This window comes from Leptonotus elevatus, chromosome 19 (assembly GCF_054856555.1).
Source record: "Leptonotus elevatus isolate MCC_2025b chromosome 19, RoL_Lele_1.0, whole genome shotgun sequence".
Taxonomy (NCBI): domain Eukaryota; kingdom Metazoa; phylum Chordata; class Actinopteri; order Syngnathiformes; family Syngnathidae; genus Leptonotus; species Leptonotus elevatus.
Window position 1 is genome coordinate 8,279,628 of NC_141257.1, and position 24,597 is coordinate 8,304,224.

Below are 24,597 nucleotides of genomic sequence, written 5' to 3' on the forward strand. Positions count from 1 at the left end.
GGCCGCTTGTATCCGGGATCTTGTTCTTTCGGTCACGACCCACAGCTCGTGACCATAGGTGAGGGCGGGAACGTAGATCGACCGGTAAATTGAGAGCTTTGCCTTTCGGCTCAGCTCCTTCTTCACCACAACGGACCGATACAGCGTCCGCATCACTGCAGACGCTGCACCGATCCGTCTGTCGATCTCCCGCTCTAACCTACCCTCACTCGTGAACAAGACCCCAAGATACTTGAACTCCTCCACTTGGGGCAGGACCTCATCCCCGACCCGCAGAGGGCACTCCACCCTTTACCGACTGAGGACCATGGAAGAAGCCAACAGCATCACATCATCTGCAAAAAGCATCCCTTACCGCTGGTGTCCACCAGCGGGTTCGAGGATTGCCGCCCCGACAGGCACCAACCACCTTACGGCCACAGCTCCGATCGGCCGCTTCAACAATGGAAGCACGGAACATGGTCCATTCGGACTCAATGTCCCCCGCCTCCCCCGGAACAACGGAGAAGCTCTGCCGGAGGTGGGCGTTGAAACTCTTTCTGACAGGGGATTCTGCCAGACGTTCCCAGCAGACCCTCACAATACGTTTGGGCCTGCCTGGTCGGACCAGCATCTTACCCCGCCATCGGAGCCAACACACCACCAGGTGGTGATCAGTTGACAGCTCCGCCCCTCTCTTAACCCGAGTGTCCAACACATACGGCCGCAAATCCGATGACACGACTACAAAGTCGATCATCGAACTGCGGCCTAGGGTGTCCTGGTGCCAAGTGCACATGTGGACACCCTTGTGCTTGAACATGGTGTTCGTTATGGTCAGTCCGTGACGAGCACAGAAGTCCAACAACAAAATACCGCTCGGGTTTTGATCGGGGGGGCCGTTCCTCCCAATCACGCCCCTCCAGGTCTCACTGTCATTACCCACGTGAGCGTTGAAGTCCCCCAGCAGAACGAGGGAGTCCCCGGGGGGAGCGCTCTCCAGCACACCCTCCAAGGACTCCAGAAAGGGTGGGTACTCTGAGCTGTTGTTCGGTGCATAAGCACAAACAACAGTCAGGACCCGTCCCCCCACCCGTAGGCGGAGGGAGGCTACCCTCTCGTTCACCGGGGTAAACCCCAACGCACAGGCGCCCAGCCGGGGGGCAATGAGTATGCCCACACCTGCTCTGCGCCTCTCACCGTGGGCAACTCCAGAGTGGAAGAGGGTCCAGCCCCTCTCGAGAGGATTGGTACCAGAACCCAAGCCGTGTGTGGAGGTGAGTCCGACTATATCTAGTCGGAACTTCTCAGCCTCGCACATCAGCTCGGGCTCCTTCCCTGTCAGAGAGGTGACATTCCATGTCCCCAGAACTAGCTTCAGTAGCCGAGGGTCGGACCGCCAAGGCCCCCGCCTTTGGCTGCCACCCAACTCACTGCGCACCTGACCCCTTTGGCCCCTTCCACCGGTGGTGAGCCCATGGGAAGGGGGACCCACATTGCCACCAGACGCTCGCCTTCGAGCCCCACCTCCAGGCCTAGCTCCAGAGGGGGGCCCCGGTGACCCGCGTCCGGGCAAGGGAAACGAAAATCCAAAGTTTGTATTCATCATTGGGGTCATTTGAGCCATGCTTTGCCTGGTCCCTCACCTAGGACCTGTTTGCCATGGGTGGCCCTACCAGGTGCATGAAGCCCCGGACAACATAGCTCCCAGGTTCTTTGGGACACGCAAACCCCTCCACCACGATAAGGTGATTACTCACGGAGGGGGTTTGTCGTCAATTGGATCATTTCTAGCCAATCCTGTAGCGTGACGTATTAGTTAGGCGACCCCGATACAATCTGGTACCGACACCGGAGCTCGCGCCTTTCTCGGCCTTCAAAGTCAAAGCATGGTCTTTTATTTATTTTTACTTTACATACGTATAGCCACGGCAGCCAGTTCCTTTCGCAACAAGCCCCCGACCGTTACCAGAGAGACTTTAAATTGTCAAAAGCAAACGTCATCATTTTCCCAAAGTCTTTTGAAAGCTGCAAGTGAAACAAGCCACACACGTGCTGCTTCCAAAAGGTGTGCATGAGGCAAAAAGTCATCTGCAGGCTTACCTGAGGACGCCGCATATCTTGCTTACGAGAGAATGGGCGGAGTTTGTCACTTCTCAGACATGACACACATTTTTCGAGATTTTCTCTCACGCTATGATCGCCACTTCAAATGATATAAAATATATAAATAAATATGCAAACGGACCAGGTGAGAGTCGACACTCTCCAAAGAGGAAGCGTCTTCTGTCTGTGACGTCATCAGACTCACGCAGGTGTCGACCTAATTATTAAATGAGGTCAGCCACGGTTCGAGGATTTTTCTCTCTCTCTACTCGTGCTGAAGAGGTTTGAATGTCAGGATAATAAGAACATTGAGGGAGTTTCTTGACATGATACTTATGAGAAAGGTAGCTAGCAGTAGTGATGGGCAAATGAAGCTTTTGTGAAGCACTGAACCACTTGAGCCAATTGTTTTGAAAATAGGTTCATTACTCGAAGCTTCAGTTACAGTGACCTCTACTGGTAAACTGCAAGGCTGCAGTGGATTGAAAGCATCTTTGCTTTGAAAAATCTTTGATGGACTCACACTAAGACCGAATAGCATGTTCTATTGACAAATAAAGACTGATGAATGTGTGTATTTTGTCATTGAGGAGAAAGTGCTGGTAAGATATGGCATAGGTTGGGTGTGCTTGTGTAACTGACAGGGGGTCACGGGGGACACTCAAAGATTTGTATTGAGGTACATTATTTTTTCCAGTTTTTGGATTGAGCCGGTTTCTTTTTTTGCTCACAACTTCTCCACATTTAGAGAAAACTCGCTCGCAAGGGACCGACGATGCTGGCGTGCATAAAAATAGTTTTGCAAGCTGAAACAGATGAGGGTACACATTTTGGTGGTTCAGCCAGTAAACCAGTGGATCCTCTGATGGGTCCAGGGGCGGCTCAGTCATATAACGCTGCACCTCCACTATAGCGTCTGCTGTGGCATTCCTTCCCTTCCTTGCTTCCGAAGCATCTCTGTCCAGTGCGTGCCAAAGGTTAGTATCTGAAAGACAAACATGACATTAACCATCAGTACTGTAAGGTTCAAGGTAATTAAAAACAATTACAAGTGGATGATGGATTTGCTGGTGCTGGTAGAGCTGATGTGGAGGGCTGTTCTTCTGTAAGTGTGTCAGGTCAGTTGTGAGCATTGTGCGGTCAGTGGTTTTATTGATGCTTGTGCCTGTACTTGATTGTAGAATCCAATTTTTTTGAATCTTGGATCCAGCAGCGTTGAAAGCGTCATTGCTGTTTGGGTCAAACCTCTTTTGCATCCCTGACAATACGTTCTGTCCCAGTATTGCACCAATAGTGTCATTCAAGTATAGCCTCAACATTTTTGTCATTGGGATGACCTTTGACCCCGAGACTCTTTTCTCCTCGGACAATTCTACTGTTGCCTGGTAAAAGGGGGCAAGCAATTGGAGGCATGCAGCAACTGTTTGATAGTCCTCAGAGGACAGAGGTCTTACTTGTGTTTTCAGCGTTGCAAGAGCTGCCCCTACTGACTGTCTCTCCTCAAAAAGGCGCTGTAACATGAGGAAGGTGCTGTTCCAGCGTGTGTCCACCTCCTGGATAAGCTTCATCACTGGACGCTGCATCTGCTCCTGCACTTCTGTGAGCTTCTCTTTTGCTGTTGCGCTGGTTCGAAACAAAGTGACAACTTTCCGGGCCCTTGTGCGAAGGTCTTGTAGGCCAGGAGTTAAATCAAGGGACTTCTTCACCACTAAATTTAGTGAATGGGCAAAGCAAAGTGCATGTCTTAAATTGGAACTTCTGACAGAGGCTACCATATTAGCCCCTGCATCCGTTACAATAGAGGTCACTTTGCTTTCAATGCCCCATTTCTCCATCAGAGACCTCATTGCAGCAGTAATGTTAACTGATGTATGAGCTTCAGGGAAAGGCACCACTCCCAAAAGCACTGTGGCCAGCTTCACAGAGTCATCTACATAATGGCAGGTCACTGCTAGATATGCATCCATATTAATGGAGGTCCACATATCAGCAGTTAGGCTCACAGCCTCTACCCTTTGCATGACCGCCTTGGCCTTGGTCTTCTCCCTCCTCATATTTCTGGAGCACCATGTTCTTTAGAGCCCGCCTGGATGGAAGAGTGTATGTGGGATCAAGCAATGCCACAAACTCCTTGAAGCCACAGTCATCCACGATGGAAAAAGGCTGCGAGTCTTTCACTAGCATATTCACAAGAGCCTCATCCAGCTTTGGCTTCCGGTCCACGAAGACAGAAAAATAAAGACGCAAAGAAATAAAAAGAAAATAAGAATTTATGTAAAATTGCACTTAAACGAAGCAGGCCTATGAGTCATGGAATACAGTCATATCATATTGTGTTTGTGTGTCTGGTTAAGAATAGTTTAATACATATAGCATACCTTGATTTGTGTTCCCCTGGTTAACAGCAACTCCATGCTTGGCAGTGAAGTGCCTAATCATGGAGGAAGTATTCCCATGATACTTCAGTTCAGTAGCACACACTAAGCACTGGACCTGTAGAGAAAGCATTTTTAAATACAAATGCAATTTGATTGTATAAAGCTATAGCCAAATGGGTACACTAATCATATTACATATACTGTTTCTACACATGCACCTGACTGAGGTCAAATCAATTGAAGAAAGTAAAAAAGGTAAAGCCTATTTATATAAGCTTTACAACCAAACATTGGTTGTTCAGTGGTAAAATTATCACCTGCCACTCGGGTAACGCGGGTTCCATTCCCGTCCAAGTCGAAACGTTTTTTATTTAATTTGCGGCTCGAAAAAAAAATGCCCTTCGAAAAAATCAATCAATAAATAATTGTCCCCCGGGGATAATTAAAGTGTTTTTCTGATTCTGATCTATATACATCAATTTAAACAGCCAGCACACCGACCTTATCAGGGGTGATCAGATTGAAGTGTTCCCACATTTCAGAACGACCTCTCACCCTGGCTGGCTCCAAATGTAACAACGCAAGGCAATGACAATTCAACAGCACCAACAACACACCGACAACCCACGAATAGTACATTGTTTAGAGCGGTTATAAAGGGTTGACGCTCAAATTCAAAACTGCTTTCACCTGTCAGAATCGAGAATCACGTGATTGGACCGCGAACCAGGCATGTGATTCATTCGGACAGCGAATCAGTCGCTGCTTCGGACGTCATATGTCACGTGACTTTTTCCGCGCCAAAACAAGCTTTGAAGCAGTGGTTCTATGGAATTGTAGTTCATTGTTTGAAGCTTGTATCGAAGCTTCAGTGTCGCACTGCCATCACGAGCTAGCAGGAGAGCAGGTGAAAAGGAAGCGTTAGTTAAGAATGTCCAACGTCCTGTAGGTGAGAAGAAGAAGCTGGCGCTCGGTGGGCAGGAGGAGCTTCCAGAAACTTGACCAAACTCGGAAAAAAACATACATTTTGCTTCTTTTTTTTTTCATTCATCATCCTTTTATTGGTCCAATATTTACATCACGAAGTCAAATAAGTGCAAACAACAACATTGTGATAAATGTACCAATTAACTGCTGACTGTTGAAGTGAAAGAAATTCTGGAAGAATCGAAGTAAGGATGATAGAGGAGGCAAACCCACAATCAAAAAATGTGATATAAATCTATTATTGCTATTAACTGCTTGATACCAAGAAAATCCTTCTCACCATGTGACTGACGATTTCATACAAATCAAACGGACAACCCAAGGAACTCAAATAAATCTCCAAAACAAATAAAAATTCTCTCTGTTTTCAAATCCAAGCACTTGGACGGAGACGTCTCTGTCGTGTCCCGACACCTGCACGAAGACGAGCACAGCAAACGGTGGACATGAAACCAGAGTCCAAGAACACGTGGAGTCCGCGTCAGCTCACTCACCGTGTGACGTCACGAGGAACTGGTCCCGGAATGGGCCTCGGGAACCGACTCGGAAGCAGGTTCGGCATCAGGCTCGGAAACGGACTTTGAGGCCGGCTCGGGATCGGGCTCGGAAGCGTCAGCAGCTGCGGGACGCAAAGATAGCGAGAGATGTGGAGCGTTTTTTCGCAAAGGTGGACATCGGACCCGGACAGGACTGCGAAGACGTTTGACTTACAAGCTGGAGCGTAGTCGGCTGCAAGGAAGAAAAGAGGAAGAAAGTTGCGACTTGTGATCCCGAATGTTGCCGGCAGGCAGGCCAACATTTGCGTCCCTCACCTGGTGGGCTTTTGTAGCGCCTGACGAGGAGCACGAGCAGCGGCGCCAGCAGAGCGAGGAGCGCCAAGGGGACAACAACGGCCAGCGTCACCTTAGTGGCGTCTTCCTCTTGACCAGACGTGAGAAGGAAGACGTGTGAATGACACGCAAGGATCACGTGAGTGCGAGCGTGCGTGCGTTACCGTGGTTACTCAGGATGCTTCTTCTGTCCAGCTTGGTGACCATGTCGTCCTCGACGCCGGCCAGCTGGAAGACGCATTCGTAGCGGCCCTCCGCGTCGGCCGGCAGCTCCGCTTTCAGGTGGGCCGTCGTCTGGAAGGTTCCGTCGTGGTTGGGGAGGAGCTCTCCCATCTCCACGTCCTCGTGGAGCTCCTCGCCGTCCTTCCTCCAAAACAGGGCGGACGCCGCCGGGTAGAAACCGCTGGCGTGGCACGTGATCGGCGACGAAGGCGTCTTCTGCAGCAGCGACACCACCGGCAGCTCTGCCGGGCAAGGGATGGAGAAAATGTGTGAGAGGAACAAAGAAGGAAAGAATGAAAGGTGGGGAGAAAGTGGCAGATGGAGTGGATGAGTGAGAGGAGAAAAATTTAAAGAATAACAGATGGAGAAAATTTGTGAGAGAATGACAGACAGAGAGAATGTGTGAGAGGAGAAAGATATAGAGGATGTGTGTGAGGACCAAAGACGGAAAACAAGCGTGAGAGGATGACAGGTAAAGTGAATGTATGAGAGGACCAAAGAAGGAAAGAACAAAAGATGAAGAGAACAGAAGAGAAGAGAGAAAGTGGGAGAATAACAGAGAGACCCTGAGAGAGGACAAACTTGAAGAGTAATGTGAGAGGACCAAAAACGGAAAGCATGTGTGAGAAGAGAAAAGATGGAGAGAAAGTGAGTGGATGACAGATGGAGAACAAGTTTAAGAGGAGGAACCATGGAGAGCAAGTCAACTCAGAAAGAGAACAGAGATTATGTGAAAGGAAGAAATATAGCCATTATGTGTGAGAGGACAAAAGATAGAGACAATGTTTGAGAGGGGAAATCAAGTGTATAGAGATGTGTGTGAGGGGAATGAAGATATAATGTGTAACAAGGAAAAATGTAGAAAGATGGAGAGATGACAAAAGGCGGAAGAGAACACGGTGGAGAGAAAGTGAGAGGATAATGAATGAAGAAAACATGAGTGAAGACCAAAGATGGAGAGCATGTGTGAGAGCAGAAAAATGGCCAGAAGAGGATCCAATATGAGAACAAACGTGTGATGGAAAGATGGAGAGAATGTGTGGAAATGAGGAAAGTTGGAGTGCAAGATGATGAAATTAGTAAGAGGAAAAACAGAACATGCGAGGTGAGGAAAATGGAGAATGTGTGAGAGGGGCAAGGCGAGAGTGCATGTTGCCATGTCAGCCATGCTCCTCCAGGGGGCGTGCTGGTACCTGTTCTCATCAGGAAGTCCCTCCCATAGCTCACAAACTTCTTCAAGTCAGAAGGACAAATCTCAGAGTAAAAATGCTTCAGGAATTGATTCCCGACGTCCTCTTGGTCCCACTTGTGTTTGGTGACGACAGCTTGCGGCTTAACTGCGATCCATCTCAGTGTCGACAACTCAAACGAGATGAAGTCTTCGCCGTCGTAACTGTGGTGTTCCCAACCGTCAACCTCGTCAGTCTCGTCGTCCCATTCGCAGCCATACATCATCTGGATCATGTGAACACCTGACACGCACACAAACACACAAACACACAAACACACAAAGCAACCTTACTTCTGCACGTCCGACTCGAGTACGTGTGTGTGTGAATAGTTAAAGCAAAAAGTATTCACAAACGAAATGTTTATGTGAGAAAGTTGAATGTAAACAAACCTCCAGTTTGGTTGAAGCGCGCTTTAACAATTTCAATGTTGACTTTGTTGACCTGCTCATTACCAATACTGATCTGTGTGTCTCTCTCCCAGTAGTGCGGATCGTCGTCGGTGATTTTGTTCATCCAGTCCTGTTTGGCTTTTGCTTTCCTGCTCTTGCTGTCGTAACGAACAATCTGAACGCCGTCAACATAAGCAACACTCAAGAACGATGGCAAGTTTGGAATGTGAGAGGACGCAGTTTGGAAATATTTGAGCGTGTGAACCACTGAAAGAGAAAACAAAAACATTTTGTTTGTTTGATGTGCAAACTATTGACATCTTTTTGGGGAAATAATTGTTTTTATTGTTGTTAAAACACATATTTGTCTTTTGCATTCATTTCAATACATTGATTGATTTCAGCTCATTCTTACACACAAACCAAACAAACGCTTCCTTAATAAGTTTGCTTATTAATACTTTATTACACAGACATTGCTATTTTGTATGTACAGTGTTCCCTCGTTTCTCGCCTGTGTTACGTTCCCATTAATTTTATTTTATTTTCCGTTAATTATATATATTTGTTTATTTATATGTTTTTTCGTTTCTGTATGATTTTTAGTTTATTATGAATAATCTTTCATTCATCATATATGTTATTTTTTCATTGACAGTCATTTTTCCATTAAAAGTATTGTTTTAATTTGCGTATACAACACAGTATATATATTTTTTGTTTATTCTAAATGTTTTTTCGTTCATACTATAGTTTTTTTCATTTATTATACAGTATTTAAGTTAAGTATATTTAAGAGGAGATTAATTCTGTTGATGAAATATTCCAATACAACCCTTACAAGTTTGGAATGTGAGCGAGTGAATCGGTCAAAGCGAAAACAAAAACATTTTGTTTGCTTGCTGTCCACAAATCTTGTCCATATTTGAAATTATATATATATATATATGTATAAATAAATCATTGTTAAATTAAAAATGTTTTCTACGAAACATTTACGACACTTAATATATTTAATTTTTTTGCGTTCATTTAAATTAAGCGAATGATTGTTAAAGTTAATTCATGATGAAATTCACGTTTGCTATTTTTCTCCTTTACAGTATACTTCATCGCTCGATGACATATTTTGCATATTTCAGTTTGCAGTTCAAGTGTCGCTTCCTTCAACTAAGACGTGAACAATTGGGAGAGTCAACTTGTGCACTTACCAGGCGTCACGCTGTGAATTTGCACAACCACCACAAACAATCCCAACAAGTTCATCTTCCACATCTTTTGCTCCTTTCGGTCCCGCGTCAAAGCAAACCAGAAGACGCTGCTCTAATACGGTGAAGGCAACAAGGAAGCGGCTATATTTCGATTTCGGGGAAGTCACGTGACCAAAGACCGGGTGACGTCAGGCCAAGAAACACAACATACTGTACAAAAGCATTTCACTTTGGACAGGAATAATAAAATGAATAAACGTTCAAGATGTGTTGACGCAAAAGTAATAAAACTTAGCAAATTTTAATTTCATTTTGTTAAGCTGAGCTTTGAATAATTAACTGTTTATCGGACGCGTCGGAACGCTTGAAACCGAAAGTGGTAAAGTTCAAGTTTCCTGGCGTGTGACGCAAAATTCCTTGACGCCACGCCAGCAAGAACAACAGCTCGGATTCGCATTCAAGGTGTGCAAATGCTGACTTTCAGCAACTACATCAGGGAGGGGGGGGTCAACGTCAATGCGAGAGGGGGACAGCATTTTTTTCATCAGTGCTACTGGGGGGCGGGGCCACACTGGAAACACACACTGATATGATATACTGTATACCGGAAGCAAACAAGATGTAGTAATTGTTGGGTAACATGCATGATTATGTGACCTAATTAGGGCACTTGAACGGTGGAAACACTCGCTGTAGAATTGGCGGCTGTGAGAAATGTCGAGAAGGACCCCCGTATGTTGAAATGGTTAACATCCGCGACAGGGTGAGAAAGGAATGAGGTCATCGGGTAGCTTGACTTGAAAGGTGGGAATGCTTGCAGTAAGATGGAGAAAGGGCACCATCTAGGGGTGAAACCCTCATACTAACTTCCTTAGTAAGAGGGTCCCAGACAAGAACTCCTCCTTATCCAACTATCGGGTATATAAGGAGGAGAAGGGCTCATGTCGGGGCTTTTCCCGACAACCTTCGGGGACATGGCTTATCCTACTCGTAAGGTACGAAAAGGCATCGTAATATTGGCTGTTTTTCGTGGCTGTTTTTGAGTTTAGAAAAGAGAGCTGAACTATGCCTTAGATTGCAAATTCGAAATTAGACTTGAGTAGATAGGAGGAAGTCTGGGACAGTTAAGGAAAAGTCATTATTTCGAACCCATTTCTTCTATCGGGCCAAAACTACTTAAGTCCGTTGGACTTTTTTTTTTTTTTTAACTAAAAAAGGGGTCCTTCTCCAACATTTCTGGCATTTATCTGGGTTTCACTCTTTCTAACAAATACAATTAGATTATTCTTTTCCAACTTTAGGAGCACTGCTGGTTGACTTTTTTTTGATTTTAACCTTAGGTTGTATTCTTTTGATTTTGAATTAGTTTTACTTCTATTTTTGAATATTTTGATTTATTTTACTTTTGTTTTTCTGAATGTTTTGATTGTTAATTAGTGTAATTTAATTTGTATTTATTTTTATTTGTTTGAAAAACTTTTGGACTTATTTTATTCTATTTTTTATTCCTGATTCGTATGATTTTGAATTTATTTGACTTTGAAAGCTTTTGACTGTAATTTCATTGTATTTTATTTTATTTCTGAACCTCACGAATGAAATACTATATTGTCATTTAGCCAACTCACTCGTTTGATGATCTTCTACGTTTAGAGGACGAACCGCTGTAAAAAGAGCGTGTTTAGATTTGATCCTTATTTCGAATTGGTTACTCAATAAGGGTTTATCTGAAGCAAGACTGGGCTGACGCTCTAAAACCGGGGTGGTGAGAACTTGAAGCGCTTAATGAGAAGAGAATGAGAAGAGTGCAGGGTGCATTGACGGCAATGTTCCTCCAGAGGGCGTGCTAACATGTGATTCAGAGCCGTTTATAGAGGGAGTTTGGCCAACTCTGTTTCGGCAGGGTAATAAGATGGCGTCCGTATGTCATGTGACCAGTAGTTGATCAATATTGGTCAACTGCTTGTCATATGACATATGGACGCCTTCTTGTTACCCCGCAGAAACAGAGTTGGCCAAACTCACTCTATAAACGGCTCTGATGTGATTGATAGTCAGTAGGATGAACATTCAGTTAAAGTCATTTCTTGGAGACACTTTGAAAACAATGACAGCAGATTAACTGTGGTCCCGACTCGTTCCTGGAGGCAGTGACATTAAAATAACGACAAATGAACAACTGTGACCTGGTCTATTTACTACATGGGGCAATATTGGTAATAATGACAACAATTTGCAAGCAGGTGTGGTCTATTTCCAGGAAGCGGTGACTTAACATGTTTTAAGTGTGCAGAGTTGTCAAGACACACGCACACGCGCGCGCGCACATCCGTGACACCACTTAACAGCTGCCAGCAAAGAAACAAAACTTTTTTTAATTTCGTTAAAATCCCCACAGTTGTGACGTCACATGAATTAAAATAAAAAAAAGTACAAACAGCAACAACAGCACCAGAATCAACGCGAGTGTCAGTAAACACAGTTATACAGAGAGAATACCATTTATCTATATTTAAAAAAAGAAAACACAATTAAAGCATGACAGGAATTAACAGTCAGTGTTTAGGAATTCATCTTTATATTTAATTTGATTATGATAAAAAAGAAGAAGAAGAAGAAACCTGGGTGCAATAGAGTACTATTTGAGCTACATCATATACACTTTGATATATATAAAGTTTTTTGTTCATATTGCAAGTGCTTTAAGTGGAGCGGTTCATAACAACAAATCAAGAAAAGCAATGTGTTAGCTTCGTTAGCATTGTTTTGACTCTGAACGCCTGTAAAGTTTTGTGAACATTTTTGATCATAGTAATATCATTTTTAATTCATTCTAGTGATCATGCTCTTGTGGTCCGAATGCTAAAAAAACTAATAAAAATAGATAAATAAAAATGAGGAAAAAGAGCCTTTGGATTATGCTAGTGTTAATTTTATTTGTGAATTTATGTATGATTTGATTTTTTTTTTAACTGGTGTATATCTTAGCTCATAACCTAACTTTAAAAAAAAACCATACAATTTAAAAAAACATTTTTTTTAAATGTCAATTTAACGCTAACTTAGCCAGCCCAATTCAATTGATTTTTTTGCCGAGTTATGACACTGGCGCGTTAAAAACAATCGCTAAACTTTAGTCTGATTTGACGCCACCTAAAGAAAGAGCTACAAAGAAGAATTTGTTATAATTACGTTGATTTTTTTTGTATAGTTAAAAAGGCGACTGGAGTCTTTTGCCTGAAGCCTAAGGTTTACCACCACCAAGTTTTAGTTTTTGACACAAACTCATCATTAAAATGTCACAAAGAGGTTTGATAAATAAAAATAAGGACTCTGTCTATGCTATGCTAAGCTAACCTAGCATTATGTTCGCTAATGATTATTTTGAATGATGGAAAAAGATAGGAATGTAAAGGGGAGAAGATTTGGTAAATGCTGAAGTTAATGTCTTTCCAAAAATAAAAATTTAATAATGTCAATATCTAGGTTATGCTAAGCTAACCTATGGTAGCATCATGTTACCAAATGGTTTTGAAAGATGGAAGCAGAACATTTTGATATATGTTGAAGTTTATAGCTGACCAAAAAAACAACAAAATAATTATATATATGCTAAGCTAAAACAAACTAGCATAACATTTTCTAATGATTGCTTTAAAAATGGAAATAGAAGATTTGGTGTCATATTGAAGTTTACGTCTTACCTACCAATAGATGAACAAAACATTGTTATGCTATGCCAAGCTAACCTATTGTTTGGCTGGGGGGGGGGGGGGATAAGCTATTTCTTGTTATATTAGCAACTGTGCGAAAGTGATTTGGGCATAAATGATAAGATTCTTTTGTGGCAAACATTTTACAAAGAAGGTGGAGTGACACTTTTTGCTCCCAAATCCGAAACAAGGACGACACATCACAACGTCTTTTAACTCATTTCAACGCGTTAGCATGCACATGCGAGATAGGCAGTTGTTATAAAATAATCTATATTGTTAGCGTATTTACACCACATGTGTGTTGAATTCTTGAGGTCGCGATTGTAGAGTTGGCCAATAAGATCGTCCGGGTTGCATATTCACAAGCTGCAATTATAATTTTTTTAAATCACGAAAAACATCCGACATTACGGCGTTATCGTCCTCCACGGCTGTGCATTAAAACAGACGATCTGATTGGCTGTTTGACTTGCTGTGAGGCTTTCTGTGATTTTTCCAACAATTCCAAGGGAAAAAAAAATTGCACCACGACAGGACGTCAGAATTATGTACAAGCCCTTGTCAATAAGGGGAAACCAAAATCAGATGTGAATTAGAAAAAAACAAAAAAGTAAACATAGCATTGTCATAAAATAACACAGAAAATGTCGTAGAAAAAAGTCCCGACGCCTTTCGTAAAATAAAAACCCAACCTGGAAACATTCCCACCGCTTTCCGGAGACGTTCGCTCCGGAAGTTCAATCAAGGCACATTCGGAAATCCGAAATTTTTGTTTGCTAACATTACTTTACAATTAAAAGGGGAATGGCCACAAGCCCCGCCCCCGTGCTGTCTGTCAATGTGGTTGCCATGGAGACAAGCATAGATATCGTAAACCGATGAATGAATGCGGTATTACAAACTGACCAAATTATAGAAGCAAAAATCTGAAATTAGAAGTGCTTATCAAATTCAACACAAAATGTGATCACAAAATTGATTAAAGTTCAGGAACGAGATGACAATGAGTACTTGGCTTAATTGTTACATGTCACAGCAAGGCGTTCAATTTGGTCATTTTAGAAAATTATTTTGAATCTGGATCCACTTCAAAAGTGACACATTGGATTTCATCACTATTTCTTCAAAGCGATTTCAATATTAGAAAATAAATCAATTTCTTTCACAACTCATGTTGTAGTAAAAGTGGATCCAGATTCAAATGTTTCCAGATTATGATCCAAATTTGTATTTCCACAATTGGTCTCAACTTGTTGAGAAAATGGATTCTGACAGGTTAAAAACAGGATTTTGTGTTTACATGTTCTTGTTACATGAGTGATCCTAATTTAAACTATTGATGCAGATCCAAAAGCGAATCAATTTGAAATTTGGGTGAAACTGAACCAAACTGAATTGAAATTGTGAATTTCGGAACTCATGTATGTGTTAGAAAATGGATTTGGACCATGATCAGGTACGAAGGTTCGCACCTAATTTGATTCAAATATGTAAACAATATTGTCCTGGGTCAAATTCTGAATTTAGATCATGATCTGGTTTCACGCTTTAAGTTGATCTGAATCTGTTTTGCTGTTCAGAAAATCAAAACTCCTCCATATAGTAATACAATGACACACATTAGCTTATTTTAGCTGCACTGTTTAGCATATTGGCTAACGAGCGTGACCACTTGTCACCAAGCTTATCAAACTGTCAACCGTTTTGTATTACGGTATTAGCATTCAACTTAGCAGGTTTGGCTAAGCGGGTAAAATGTTCATTGACTACTATGCTAGTTTGGTAGTTCCTCATTGATGGTCAAAATAACCTTTTTAATCCTCAATGCCCGAATTTTCTGGAAACAACCATGAAAGTCGAAGCTAGCTGAATTTTTTTTTTAACAAATGCTTAACAATAACATTCGAACAAACTTATCCCAAGTCCACTCAAATTCATAACGAAAATGATAGCCAACGAAAAATTCCTGCATGCACACCTTTTTCTTTTTTCCCAGATCGCGTAGCAAATTCTGTTAGCTAGTTTTAGCGTAATTGTGAGCTGAATCAGGCATGGCCTAATTTTCTTTAAAACACATCCTCTTTACGTGCTTGTTCTTGAGATGTCGATTGTGTTTAGCTAGCATGAGCTACATTTAAATTGCTTGAAAAAAGAAAGAAAAAAGAATAGCATGCAAAAAGTGTTCGCGGTGTCCCAGGAAAATCATAAATGAAAAAACACAAACAAATGTAAAAATAAAAAGTTATATAATATATGTGTAGGTTTGGACGCACACCATAATGAAACTGCTTCACCCTAGAAATATACACCACCCGACCGCAAGATTTTGTAAAAATCAGGTCGTTTTTGCGGAACCCTGTGAGCTAGTTAACAAACAAACTAACTAGCGATTACATTTTTTATTTTATTTATAACTTCTGTCTGAATGCTATGAACTTATTTTTTGACTAAAATAAATAAATAAAAAATAAAGATCTGGCAGAGGGTATCACCAAGATGTGTACACTCGAACTTTGAGTCAGGTTTTTTTTTTTGCTTGTTCAACAACAATTCATACAAGATGGTAGCCAATGGCGAGAATAGCACCTCCATCTTAACAAGATGGTGTCCAGTTGTTGTTGTTTTTATGCAGTCCAAGTTTGGGAATATAATCTGAATTGGATTTGAGCCGCTAGTGTGTTAGCGGCTAACGTAGCACCGTGATCCGGCTTCAGCCCACGAATTACCGGGGCGTCCTTCGAGACATCAAAATAAAAAAGCTAGCAAGAGCATGAAAAAAGTAAAATAAGGATACAGTATACATATGGAAAGCATCAAAATCAAAAAATAACATTTCATTTGTATTTGTTGATATATAGATGTTTCGCAAAACAGCGGCTAATGTTTGACTGAATTGCACGGAAGAAGCACAACGATTTTTACTATTTTTATTTAGCGGAAGCGACGTTAAAGGCCAGCGTCCAATGGAAACATCGGACAGCTCGTGTTTAAGGAGGTCGTAAACAAGCAAACCATGCGACAAATACTTACATGTTAGCAACAGTTTTGTGGTGTAGCGTTCATAAACAAAAAATAGCAAAAACAGGATTAAAAGGTGTGGGAAATAAATCCATCAGTATTAGTAACGGCGGGAAAAAAAAAAGAAAGAAAGAAAACAAATCTGTAAACTTTTTCTGGGCTTTACGTTGTTTTCCCATCAACTAGTGACAATGAAAAAGAAAAAGCACAATATAATCCATATAACGACGCGCATTTCACGATTACAATAAAACTAAAACAGTGACCTCATCAGTTAAGTGCTTTTTCCGCCTAGCTACAAAACTTTCAAAGTTTTTCCCGTTTGTTCCATCTTCATATATTCATAAAACGGGAGAAACGTTAAGGCGCTAACAAAGATTTACCAAGTATCGACGCGTTTAAGTGCCTCGCTTTTGGTTTGAGGCCCTCCTCCGTTGTTAGCATCAAAATGCGTCAACAACAAAAGAACCATTTTACGGAGGAGGGCAGGGGTATTTTGTTTTTCGTTATTTTGAAGACGTTTTTATCTTTACATGTTTTTGTCGGCTGTTCTTGGCTTCATTGAAGGAACAAAAAAAATCAACACGAGTAAACATGGCACCGTAACAAAATGCTAACAAAAAAACAGCAACAAGCTTTTGGTTGCAATCTTCACATGAAATTAACAACAAAAAAAAGTCGGAAATGAGCTGATGCTTTTTTTCCACTTAATTCTATACCTGATAAAACAAACAAAAGGTGAAACATCCAGGTCCGACTGTCCAAGTTTGTTGTGCAAATGTTCCCTCGGGAGCAATAAATGAATGTTGTCGGAAAACTGTAAAAAAGAAAAAGAAAAAGAAAAAAGGAGAGAATACCATTTCATGATGTTCTTCCTCGACGTTTCCTTCGAACTCTTGTTGAGTTTGATGGAAAGCTGGTCTTATTTCAAAAGTTTCTTCGCTTGAACATTCCGTCTGAAAAAGCGGAACTTTTCAAAAGAAACAGGATACGATGCTGGTGACGGGAAAATGGTTAAAAATGTCAAACAAACGATAACGACAATGAAGACCGCACGATGCTCCTCCGGGTGGTTCTCGACTTTTTCATTAAAATGCTTGCGGATAACTTTTTTTTCTTCTTTTGGATCATTTCAGACACAAAAAAAAAAGTTGGGACGTTTCTCAGCATGAACGTTGGGTTTAAATGACTTTTACACAACGTACAAGAAGGATGCCAGGCTGGCGATGAACGTACGTTCTCAAAAAATGGTTCGAAACGTAAAACAGGACGTGTTGATAATTCACGCTGTGCCCCGAATTTTCTTCAGAATGTTTCATTGTTGTATATTTCCTGCCAGCTCTTTCAGGATGTTTTTTGGTCGAGTTTTAAAAGGAGGACGTGATGCTGGCGAGAAAAGTTCTTGCAAAGTTGGTCGGGGAAAAAAAAAAAGAAATAAGAAAAAGATGACAATGACATGTTGTTCGCGGCTTTTCCTTAACATGCTAGCGGAGAAGTTTGTTTGTCCTTTTGGAAAACAAAAAAACAAAAGTTCAGTTTCAAAAAGCTGAACATTACAAAATGTCCAAAATGTAAAATAAGAGATGAAGACGAGGAAGATGTCATGATGTAACTCCATTTTGTTCCCTACTTTCCCTCAAAACGCTCGCTAAAAAGTTCTTGAGTTTGAATCAAAACAATAGTTGGTCGTTTTCCAATGTTCCTTTAAAAAAAGTCAAACTTTACAAATACGTAAAGATAAAGACTCGTGTTGACTTTCCTGCAAAATTTTAACAATTAAGTTCTCAAATTTTGGGCCATTTCTTCTCTTCACCGTGACGTTCTGTTGGAAAAAAACAACAACCTCACAATACAAACGAGCAGGACGCGATGTCAGATCTTCTCGGAAAAAAATCCTTATGAGAAAAAACATAAAACGAGATGACAACATCACGATGTTCCTCCATGCTCAAAACTGCTAGCAAAGAGTTTTTTTCTTCTTTTGGATCATATTCCAACAAAAACAAAGTCGTTTTTTCTTCTTTGCTGGGACGTTTCGTTTAAAAACTTTACAAAACATAGAAAACAACAAATAAACAAACACAAACAAACCCGTCAGAAATGTGTTGTGTTTTCCTCACACAGTTTTTTAGCTGTACTTTCCCAAAACGTGGGAATGATGGGAACGTCGGCGCCACCTGCTGGAATGGAGGGATGTCGGTGTTGGGGGCGGAGCCGAAGCTTGATGGACTGTTGGTTTTGATCCGAAGACAGAAGGCATGCAGAACATCTCGGCGGCTCCGACGTCCATCTAGTCGGTGAATCTCTGGCAGGCCTTCTTCCAGCGGCAGGCGGTGCACCACATGTCGCGGTTCTCCATCCCGTACACTTTGCGGCACTTCTTGCCTTCGCCGCGCACTTTGCGACTGCAACCAAAAAAGATTACTCGTGAGATTTTTTTTTTCCTGAGCAGAGAAAGGGCCGCAGTGGGTACCTGAGGGCGGCCGTGGCTCTGGGTGGCGACGAGAGGACGGCGATGGTTTGGGAACGCTGCTCTGCGAAGCCCTGACTCTTACTGGGAGACACCTGCAGGGGGCGCGCACGCGCAAACAAACAAAAAATGCAAACAAAAGTCAGCACATTTGAATACAGTTGTGTGCGTGTGTGTGCATGTGTGCATGCGTGGTTGCTGAAATGAGTGTGACTGTGTATTTGTGTATCTGTAAGTGTTAGTGTACAAGTGTGTCTGTTGTTTGTGTGTGCATGTCGTCGTTTGTGTGTGTTTCCTGACCGTGCCGCCAGTGAAGGTGACAGGCGGCGACTGCCATGAAATGCTGAATCCTGAACCGTTGGTGGGCGTGAAGCTGTAGGAGGCCGCCGGGTTGGCGGCGCCGTTCGACGGGATGGACACTGGGGCCGTGGCCTGAATGTGGGGGTCACAAGGTTAAAGCCCGGGGGCAAATAAAAGGGCGGGGTTCTGTTTTGGGGTGTTCTCACCTGGTAGGCGTGGTCGGCATGGATGAGGTAGAGCGCGCTGGGCGCAGAGCGGCTGAGCGGCGTGGCACTGCCAGAGTGAGGCTCCTTGGTGCAGGGCGGCAGCGGGGGCAGGGGAAGGGGCGCGGCCCCGTGGGCGTCCGGCAGCGGAGGCGGGGTCAGGACGGAGGGCGACACGGGCGACAGACTGCTTAGGCCCTCGGCCACCGCGTCCGTGTTGAGCTTGATCTCCGTGTAGTAGAAGTCCTCCTCACCGTCGCTGCAGTCCGAGTCGCAGTTGCGCCTGCAAGCAGGAAGTAACAACACAGGGAGTAAGAATACAGGAAATGAGCTCAGCAAAAAGGAAGTGGCTACTGTACGTACCCTAGGTGGATGGTGCGGATGTGCCTCTGGATGCCGGCGGCGGTGCTCAGGACTTTGCCGCAGTTCTTCCACAGGCACTTGAACATCACCTTCATGGAGTTCTGCACGGAACAACGTAGCACAGTTAGCTAGGTGGCGAAGCTAACACTAGCAAAGCACATATTTAAAAGATGAAACTTGTCAATGAGACTTTGGTAACTTGTTTAGTCTAGTGCTCTTTTAGCTGGTTAGCTTTGCATTGTCATTAGCATTATGTAAGGCTAACAGACAAGCAGGGTAACTTGTTTACAGAACATTCGCAAAGAGTCTCCAAGGCCAAGAATTTAACAACTTAAAACTCAAAATGTTTTCTTCAGGAAGCTGTTTACTCTTTTGGCTGGTTAGCTTAGCATTGCTGCTTGGATTCGTACTAGCTAATATGGCTAACTTGGTCACGTAGCCAAACATTATAAAATAAACAAGTTAATCAGAGTTGTTTACTCTTTTTTTTTTTGCTGATTATCTTAGCATTTTCATTAACTGTGAAACAGTGAACTTTGTCAAATAAATTGACTGTTTCATCTGCTTAACTTAAATTATTAGCTAGCTAGCATAGTATTGTCAATAGCATGCTGTGCTGCTAACATGGCTAACTAATCCCCCATTGTGCGCCCACCTTGCGCTTGCGTGGTATGGGCTCGTCAAAGAGCAGGCTGCTGCCGTCCGTCTCCTCCAGGCTGGGGTCCTCGGTCCCCGTATTGGGGGGTCCCCCGCCGGGCACTCGGAAGGGCTTGAAGCTGTCGGCCGAGAGGGGCGGCGACGGTGTGGACGGGTTAGACTGGTCGCTGGGCGCCGACCAGCTCCAGTAGCCGCCTGACGAGCTGTTGCTGGACGGGGTGAAGGGACCCGCAGAGCCGTTCTCCTTCCAAGAGCCGCTCAGAGCCTCTGAGGGGGGGGGGGGACAACATTTGTATGCGCTGCTGCATTGATTATTAGCAACACAGCACTGTGGAGTTTACCAGAATGCCAATTGTGACTAACATAACACAAGATAATACTGCACAGAGACATTGTTTACAATACGCCATAGGACGTCTCACACACAGTTTACTCCGGCGCCTATTGAGACTGCTCAATAGGTGCTGCTATTTTGGTCAGCAAGCGGGGGCTGTTAGTTTACCGCTGACTTTGACGGGCGGACTTCTGACCAGTGGGCTGGTGGAGAGGCTGGTGAGAACCATGGCGGCCGTCACCTTGTCCATGTCCACTTCCTCCTCTGACCGCCTGTGCAAACAAAACAAAACAAACAAAACAATTATTCAACTAGCAGCTACTTGGCTAAAATATCACTGAAAAAGTTGAGTGACACGGTTAGCCTCTGAAGAAAAGCTCATTTAGCATTTATGAATAGCCGCCAGCGAGCTAGCTGGAATTACGTGAGTCTTCCGCTCGTAAACAAGCTACTTTGGGACCTCCAGGGGGCTTCGCGGGAAGGATGTTTTATTGTGAGTTAGCCCAGATGATTGGTTGCACACACACACAAACACACACATATGAAAGATATTGATCAGAGTTGACTTAGCGATCCGTTGGGCAGTTTGTCGTTAATTACGCACTTGGACGCCAACTCCCGCCGCTCGTGCATCATGTCTTAATTGCCGGTCCTCTAATGCGCTCGTCACGCCGTTATGATCGTTCGCTGTTACCGTGGCGACGGCTGATCACGTGACGGCATCCCCCAAGGTGACCAGGAAGTGGAGGAGGAGGTGTGTAAAAGCGCTCAGTAGTTTGATTGATGCGTGGTGTGTAATGACATCATAGTCAACAGCGCAGACGTGTTCATCAATTTCATGGCAGCTAACAGACGGACACTTTTTGCTTGACTCCTTTTCCCTCCTCCATACTCTTTTTTTTTTTTCCCTTTGTCTCCTCCTATTTTACCTCCTCTTGCCTTCTTCTTTTCCACCTTGCTTTTCTGTGTTAAATCTTTTTTTTGTAACGTCCAAAACACATCCATCAGATGTCACCTAGCCCTGGGATTGCAAGTAGTAATCGATGTCAAGGAAGTATGTTAAAGTGTTTTGGATGCTAGTTACTAGCAGGAGAGTTAATTACTTGCAAATAGTGGGAGTCTCATTTGACTTTTTCTCTCTTTCCCTCCTCTCACCGTTTTACCCCTTCTCCTGCTTTTGTCTCCTCTTTCCTTCTCGTTTATTCTCATCCCTTTTTGTCTCCTCTCACCTTTATTCCTTGTTTCGCTTCTTCCTCTAGCTTTTCGCTTCTTCCTCTCCTCCTCTCTACTCCTCCTTTTGTATCCTCCCCTCCTTCCTGTTCTTTGAATCTTCTTCTCTCTTACCTGCTCTCTAGCCTCCCCTTTGTCCCTCCTCCATTCCTCCTTTTGCCTACTGCTTTCTTACCTCCTCTACTCTTCCTCGTGTCTCCTCTTCTACCCTCTTCTTCCAGCTCCTCATTTTGTACTCGCCTCCCCTTTTCTACACTCTTGAGTTTCCTCTTTTGCTGTTCTTCCTCTGTCCCTCCTTCAGATCTTTTATTCGCCTCCTTTTATCTCACTTTCTACCTTTATTTTCCTCATCTTGCACCTCCTCTCCATCCATCTCTTACCTCCCATGTACTCCCTTTGTCTCCTGCCCTCTCAACTCCTCACACCTCTTCCACTCATCTCTCATCTCATCTGATTGTTGCTCCAACCCTTAAAGGTGCGACAAAAGGAGGTTGGAAGAAGGTTCTGGATAGGAGGGAGATGTGTGTGTGTGTGTGTGTGTGCATACCGCTAGACAGCAAGAGTTGAGTTTCAAGCAAAACGTGCGAGTGTCAAGACAAAGGAGAAGGAAAACTGTGTCTTTGTTTTCCTGGCGGATGTTTAACCCTTCTTGCGTGTTTGTTGTATGTTCACTTAGCGCCTCACAGTCACATTTTTTTGCACCCCCGGCGACACAACACAAGTTCAAGTGTCAAGGACGCATTCATGGTTAGAAAGACATGAGAAGATTGGTTGTCGGTGAGGAGGTGGGGGGGCCTGATTCGAGGGTAATTTACACCAGTCGCACCCCCAGATGGCTGCCACCGAGTGAGTCACTTTATGACACACACATCTGTGTTTAATACGCTTGGAAATCAGGAACACGATGTGGGAAGCTGCCATAGACATGCATCTAAGTGTTTGAATTTTTTTTTTTAATACAGAGTAGAGATTCAAACTGTGGCTTTATTGCTGTACTTTTTCTGCAATGTGGTGAAATATGGCTCATATTTGAACGTTTTTTATTCAATATGGAGCAGGTGTCCTGTTGTGAAGGTGCTTTTTATGTTAGTGGGAGACTGTCTCCTCGTGTAAATATAAAAGGTATGCTTTCTACCAAACTCCCCAAGATTAAGCCGGAAGAATTTTGGTTAGCAACAAGTGACCAAACAAGTCAGTGGGTGACTTCAGAATTGGGAAACAAACGTGAGAAGCTTCAAAATTGCTAATATTTTAAAATACATATATTTAATAGAGAGAAGGGAATTAGTTCTGAAATTATTGTACAAAAAACATTTCTAAATCAGACAAATTCGTTAGTGTGCCAATGTTCCTGACAAATTTTCCTGTGATTGAGGAATTCTGCCTAACAACAAGTGACCACAGAAAGACATCTCAGCAAATATGCTATTGCTTGTTTGATAGCTATAGCTACAAAAAATTATATATTTTTAAGTTGTTTCCACTACGCACTGGTACACATTTATTTTTTAGGAACATTTCTGTGTGGCACGCCAGTGTAGGGAGGATCCAAACACACAGCTGCCCATTGATTGTTGGACAGAGAATTGTCACATCTACGCTGACAGTCGCATGTAAGGAAGCCCTCATAACTTGTATCACTCAACCACAGCAAAGTGTACCGCTGCGTGGAAACTGGCCTAGCCTTGGTATTTAGTTACCCCGTATAAAATCAGCAGGGAACACTCCTGATGTTTTCCCCGAAACCGGCCCCAACTAAACTTAGCGAGGTCAATCTTGGTGCGCGCAAACAGGGAGAACAAGAAAGCCAGGTGTCTTTGGTTTCCAAGTGGGCCTGACGGTGATCAATCATTTCTAACGAAGACCACTGAACGCTGTGCTGGATTACAGGAATTCCCCGCCGCCCCTCAAACGCGGACCGCCGCTCACTCCCACGTTCTGTAGGGCCCGAATGTCTTCACCGTATCTTGCCAACATTCCCGCCCACGCGGACGGCCTCTTCATTAGCTGTTGTGTATTTCCATTGTAGGGGGAAGGTAAACCAAAGGGCGAGAGGCGTTTTATAGCCACTGAACTATGACGCCTTACTTCCGGTGCCGTACAGGCTGGTTGCTGTGTGGTGGCAGAGAACTCACTTCAAATAAGTAGTTTGTCAAATAGTGGACGATAGCCGAAACCTCATAAATCACCGTTTTGGAAAATTTAATATTTCTTCAAAAATCTATACTTTTGGTCAGCAAATTACAAATTACTGACCAATCAGAAATGTTGAAAATGCCTTGCTCTCTTTGATGATGCAATGTTAATGATTGAACAAACATGCCATTTTTAGGGTCTCCTGAAAAGTGAAGATTTTGGAGGTACAAGGTTTTGGCCTGACACTAGCGATCTTCTTTGTCCTCTGCGAAGAACAACCAATATTAACGTGGCTTATGGAGCAATTGTGATCATCATCTCCTACAATATTAAGAACAGTACAATATTATCTATTTTTTAATTAAAACACATTGAAACAATGTCTGTTTTTTGGGGTAAGGCTAGAATAGATTAATGGCAATGCAACCGAAAAGTTGCGTCTGTTGGACTTCCTGTGAGGAAGTGCGTTAAATGCTGGCTGGGTGGCCAAACATGAGGGTGCGCGGCAGCTTTCAGACAGGTGCCGCCGGTAGCTGCGGGCTGAAGTTTGCATCACATGATGAGAGCGTCCCTTTTTCCGTCCTTGGAGTTTGTATCAGGGCCCAAACTGAGTCAGATCATTGACGGTATGGAAGGGGATCCCGCAAGACTGGGACCAGGGGGTGTCAAGTTGAACTCCCAAGCAATTTTTACAGAACTTTCATGTCAGCCCCTTTCACAATATTTTTAAAAGCTGGACGGTCAAAGCTTTCATACTCTTTCTTCTCTGTGTCGTTCTTCTGTACTGGCAGCAGGGGTCGACTGTACTGAGGAAGTATTTCACACTAATAATGTGA

General features: G+C 43.3%; 2 protein-coding genes across 3 annotated transcripts in view; both read right to left on the bottom strand.

The window, feature by feature from the left end:
* Positions 1 to 5,508: 5,508 nt before the first annotated feature.
* LOC147157774 (class I histocompatibility antigen, F10 alpha chain-like) lies at positions 5,509 to 9,504 on the bottom strand. Of its 2 annotated transcripts, XM_086062569.1 has the most exons (8): positions 9,335 to 9,503; positions 8,124 to 8,390; positions 7,696 to 7,974; positions 6,445 to 6,744; positions 6,263 to 6,370; positions 6,162 to 6,179; positions 5,945 to 6,069; positions 5,509 to 5,864 (listed from the first exon to the last, which is right to left on the bottom strand). In XM_086062569.1, exons 1-7 carry the CDS (start codon positions 9,396 to 9,398, stop codon positions 5,954 to 5,956), a joined length of 1,152 nt encoding a protein of 383 aa, XP_085918695.1. In that variant the 5' UTR covers positions 9,399 to 9,503; the 3' UTR covers positions 5,509 to 5,864; positions 5,945 to 5,953. The 2 variants fall into 2 exon arrangements, with proteins under 2 accessions (XP_085918695.1, XP_085918694.1); XM_086062568.1 differs by having other exon boundaries at positions 5,945 to 6,179; positions 9,335 to 9,504.
* A 2,186-nt stretch (positions 9,505 to 11,690) lies between these two features.
* znf704 (zinc finger protein 704) overlaps positions 11,691 to 24,597 on the bottom strand; it is a 34,709-nt gene continuing 21,802 nt past the window's right edge. Inside the window, exons 3-9 of the mRNA XM_086063047.1 lie at positions 20,564 to 20,667; positions 20,060 to 20,328; positions 19,405 to 19,505; positions 19,045 to 19,324; positions 18,839 to 18,970; positions 18,542 to 18,633; positions 11,691 to 18,473 (exon numbers count right to left, since the gene is read on the bottom strand). Of these exons, the coding sequence (XP_085919173.1) occupies positions 18,359 to 18,473; positions 18,542 to 18,633; positions 18,839 to 18,970; positions 19,045 to 19,324; positions 19,405 to 19,505; positions 20,060 to 20,328; positions 20,564 to 20,667 (1,093 nt within the window). The 3' untranslated portion in view covers positions 11,691 to 18,358. The remainder of the gene's footprint in view (positions 18,474 to 18,541; positions 18,634 to 18,838; positions 18,971 to 19,044; positions 19,325 to 19,404; positions 19,506 to 20,059; positions 20,329 to 20,563; positions 20,668 to 24,597) is intronic.

Coding starts and splice junctions, on each gene's coding strand:
- LOC147157774 (XM_086062568.1), bottom strand. CDS start 9,398: ATGTGGAAGATGAACTTGTTGGGATTGTTTGTGGTGGTTGTGCAAATT. Junction 7,975..8,123: donor GCGCTTCAACCAAACTGGAG/GTTTGTTTACAT, acceptor TGTGCGTGTCAG/GTGTTCACATGATCCAGATG. Junction 6,745..7,695: donor GGACTTCCTGATGAGAACAG/GTACCAGCACGC, acceptor CTTGCCCGGCAG/AGCTGCCGGTGGTGTCGCTG.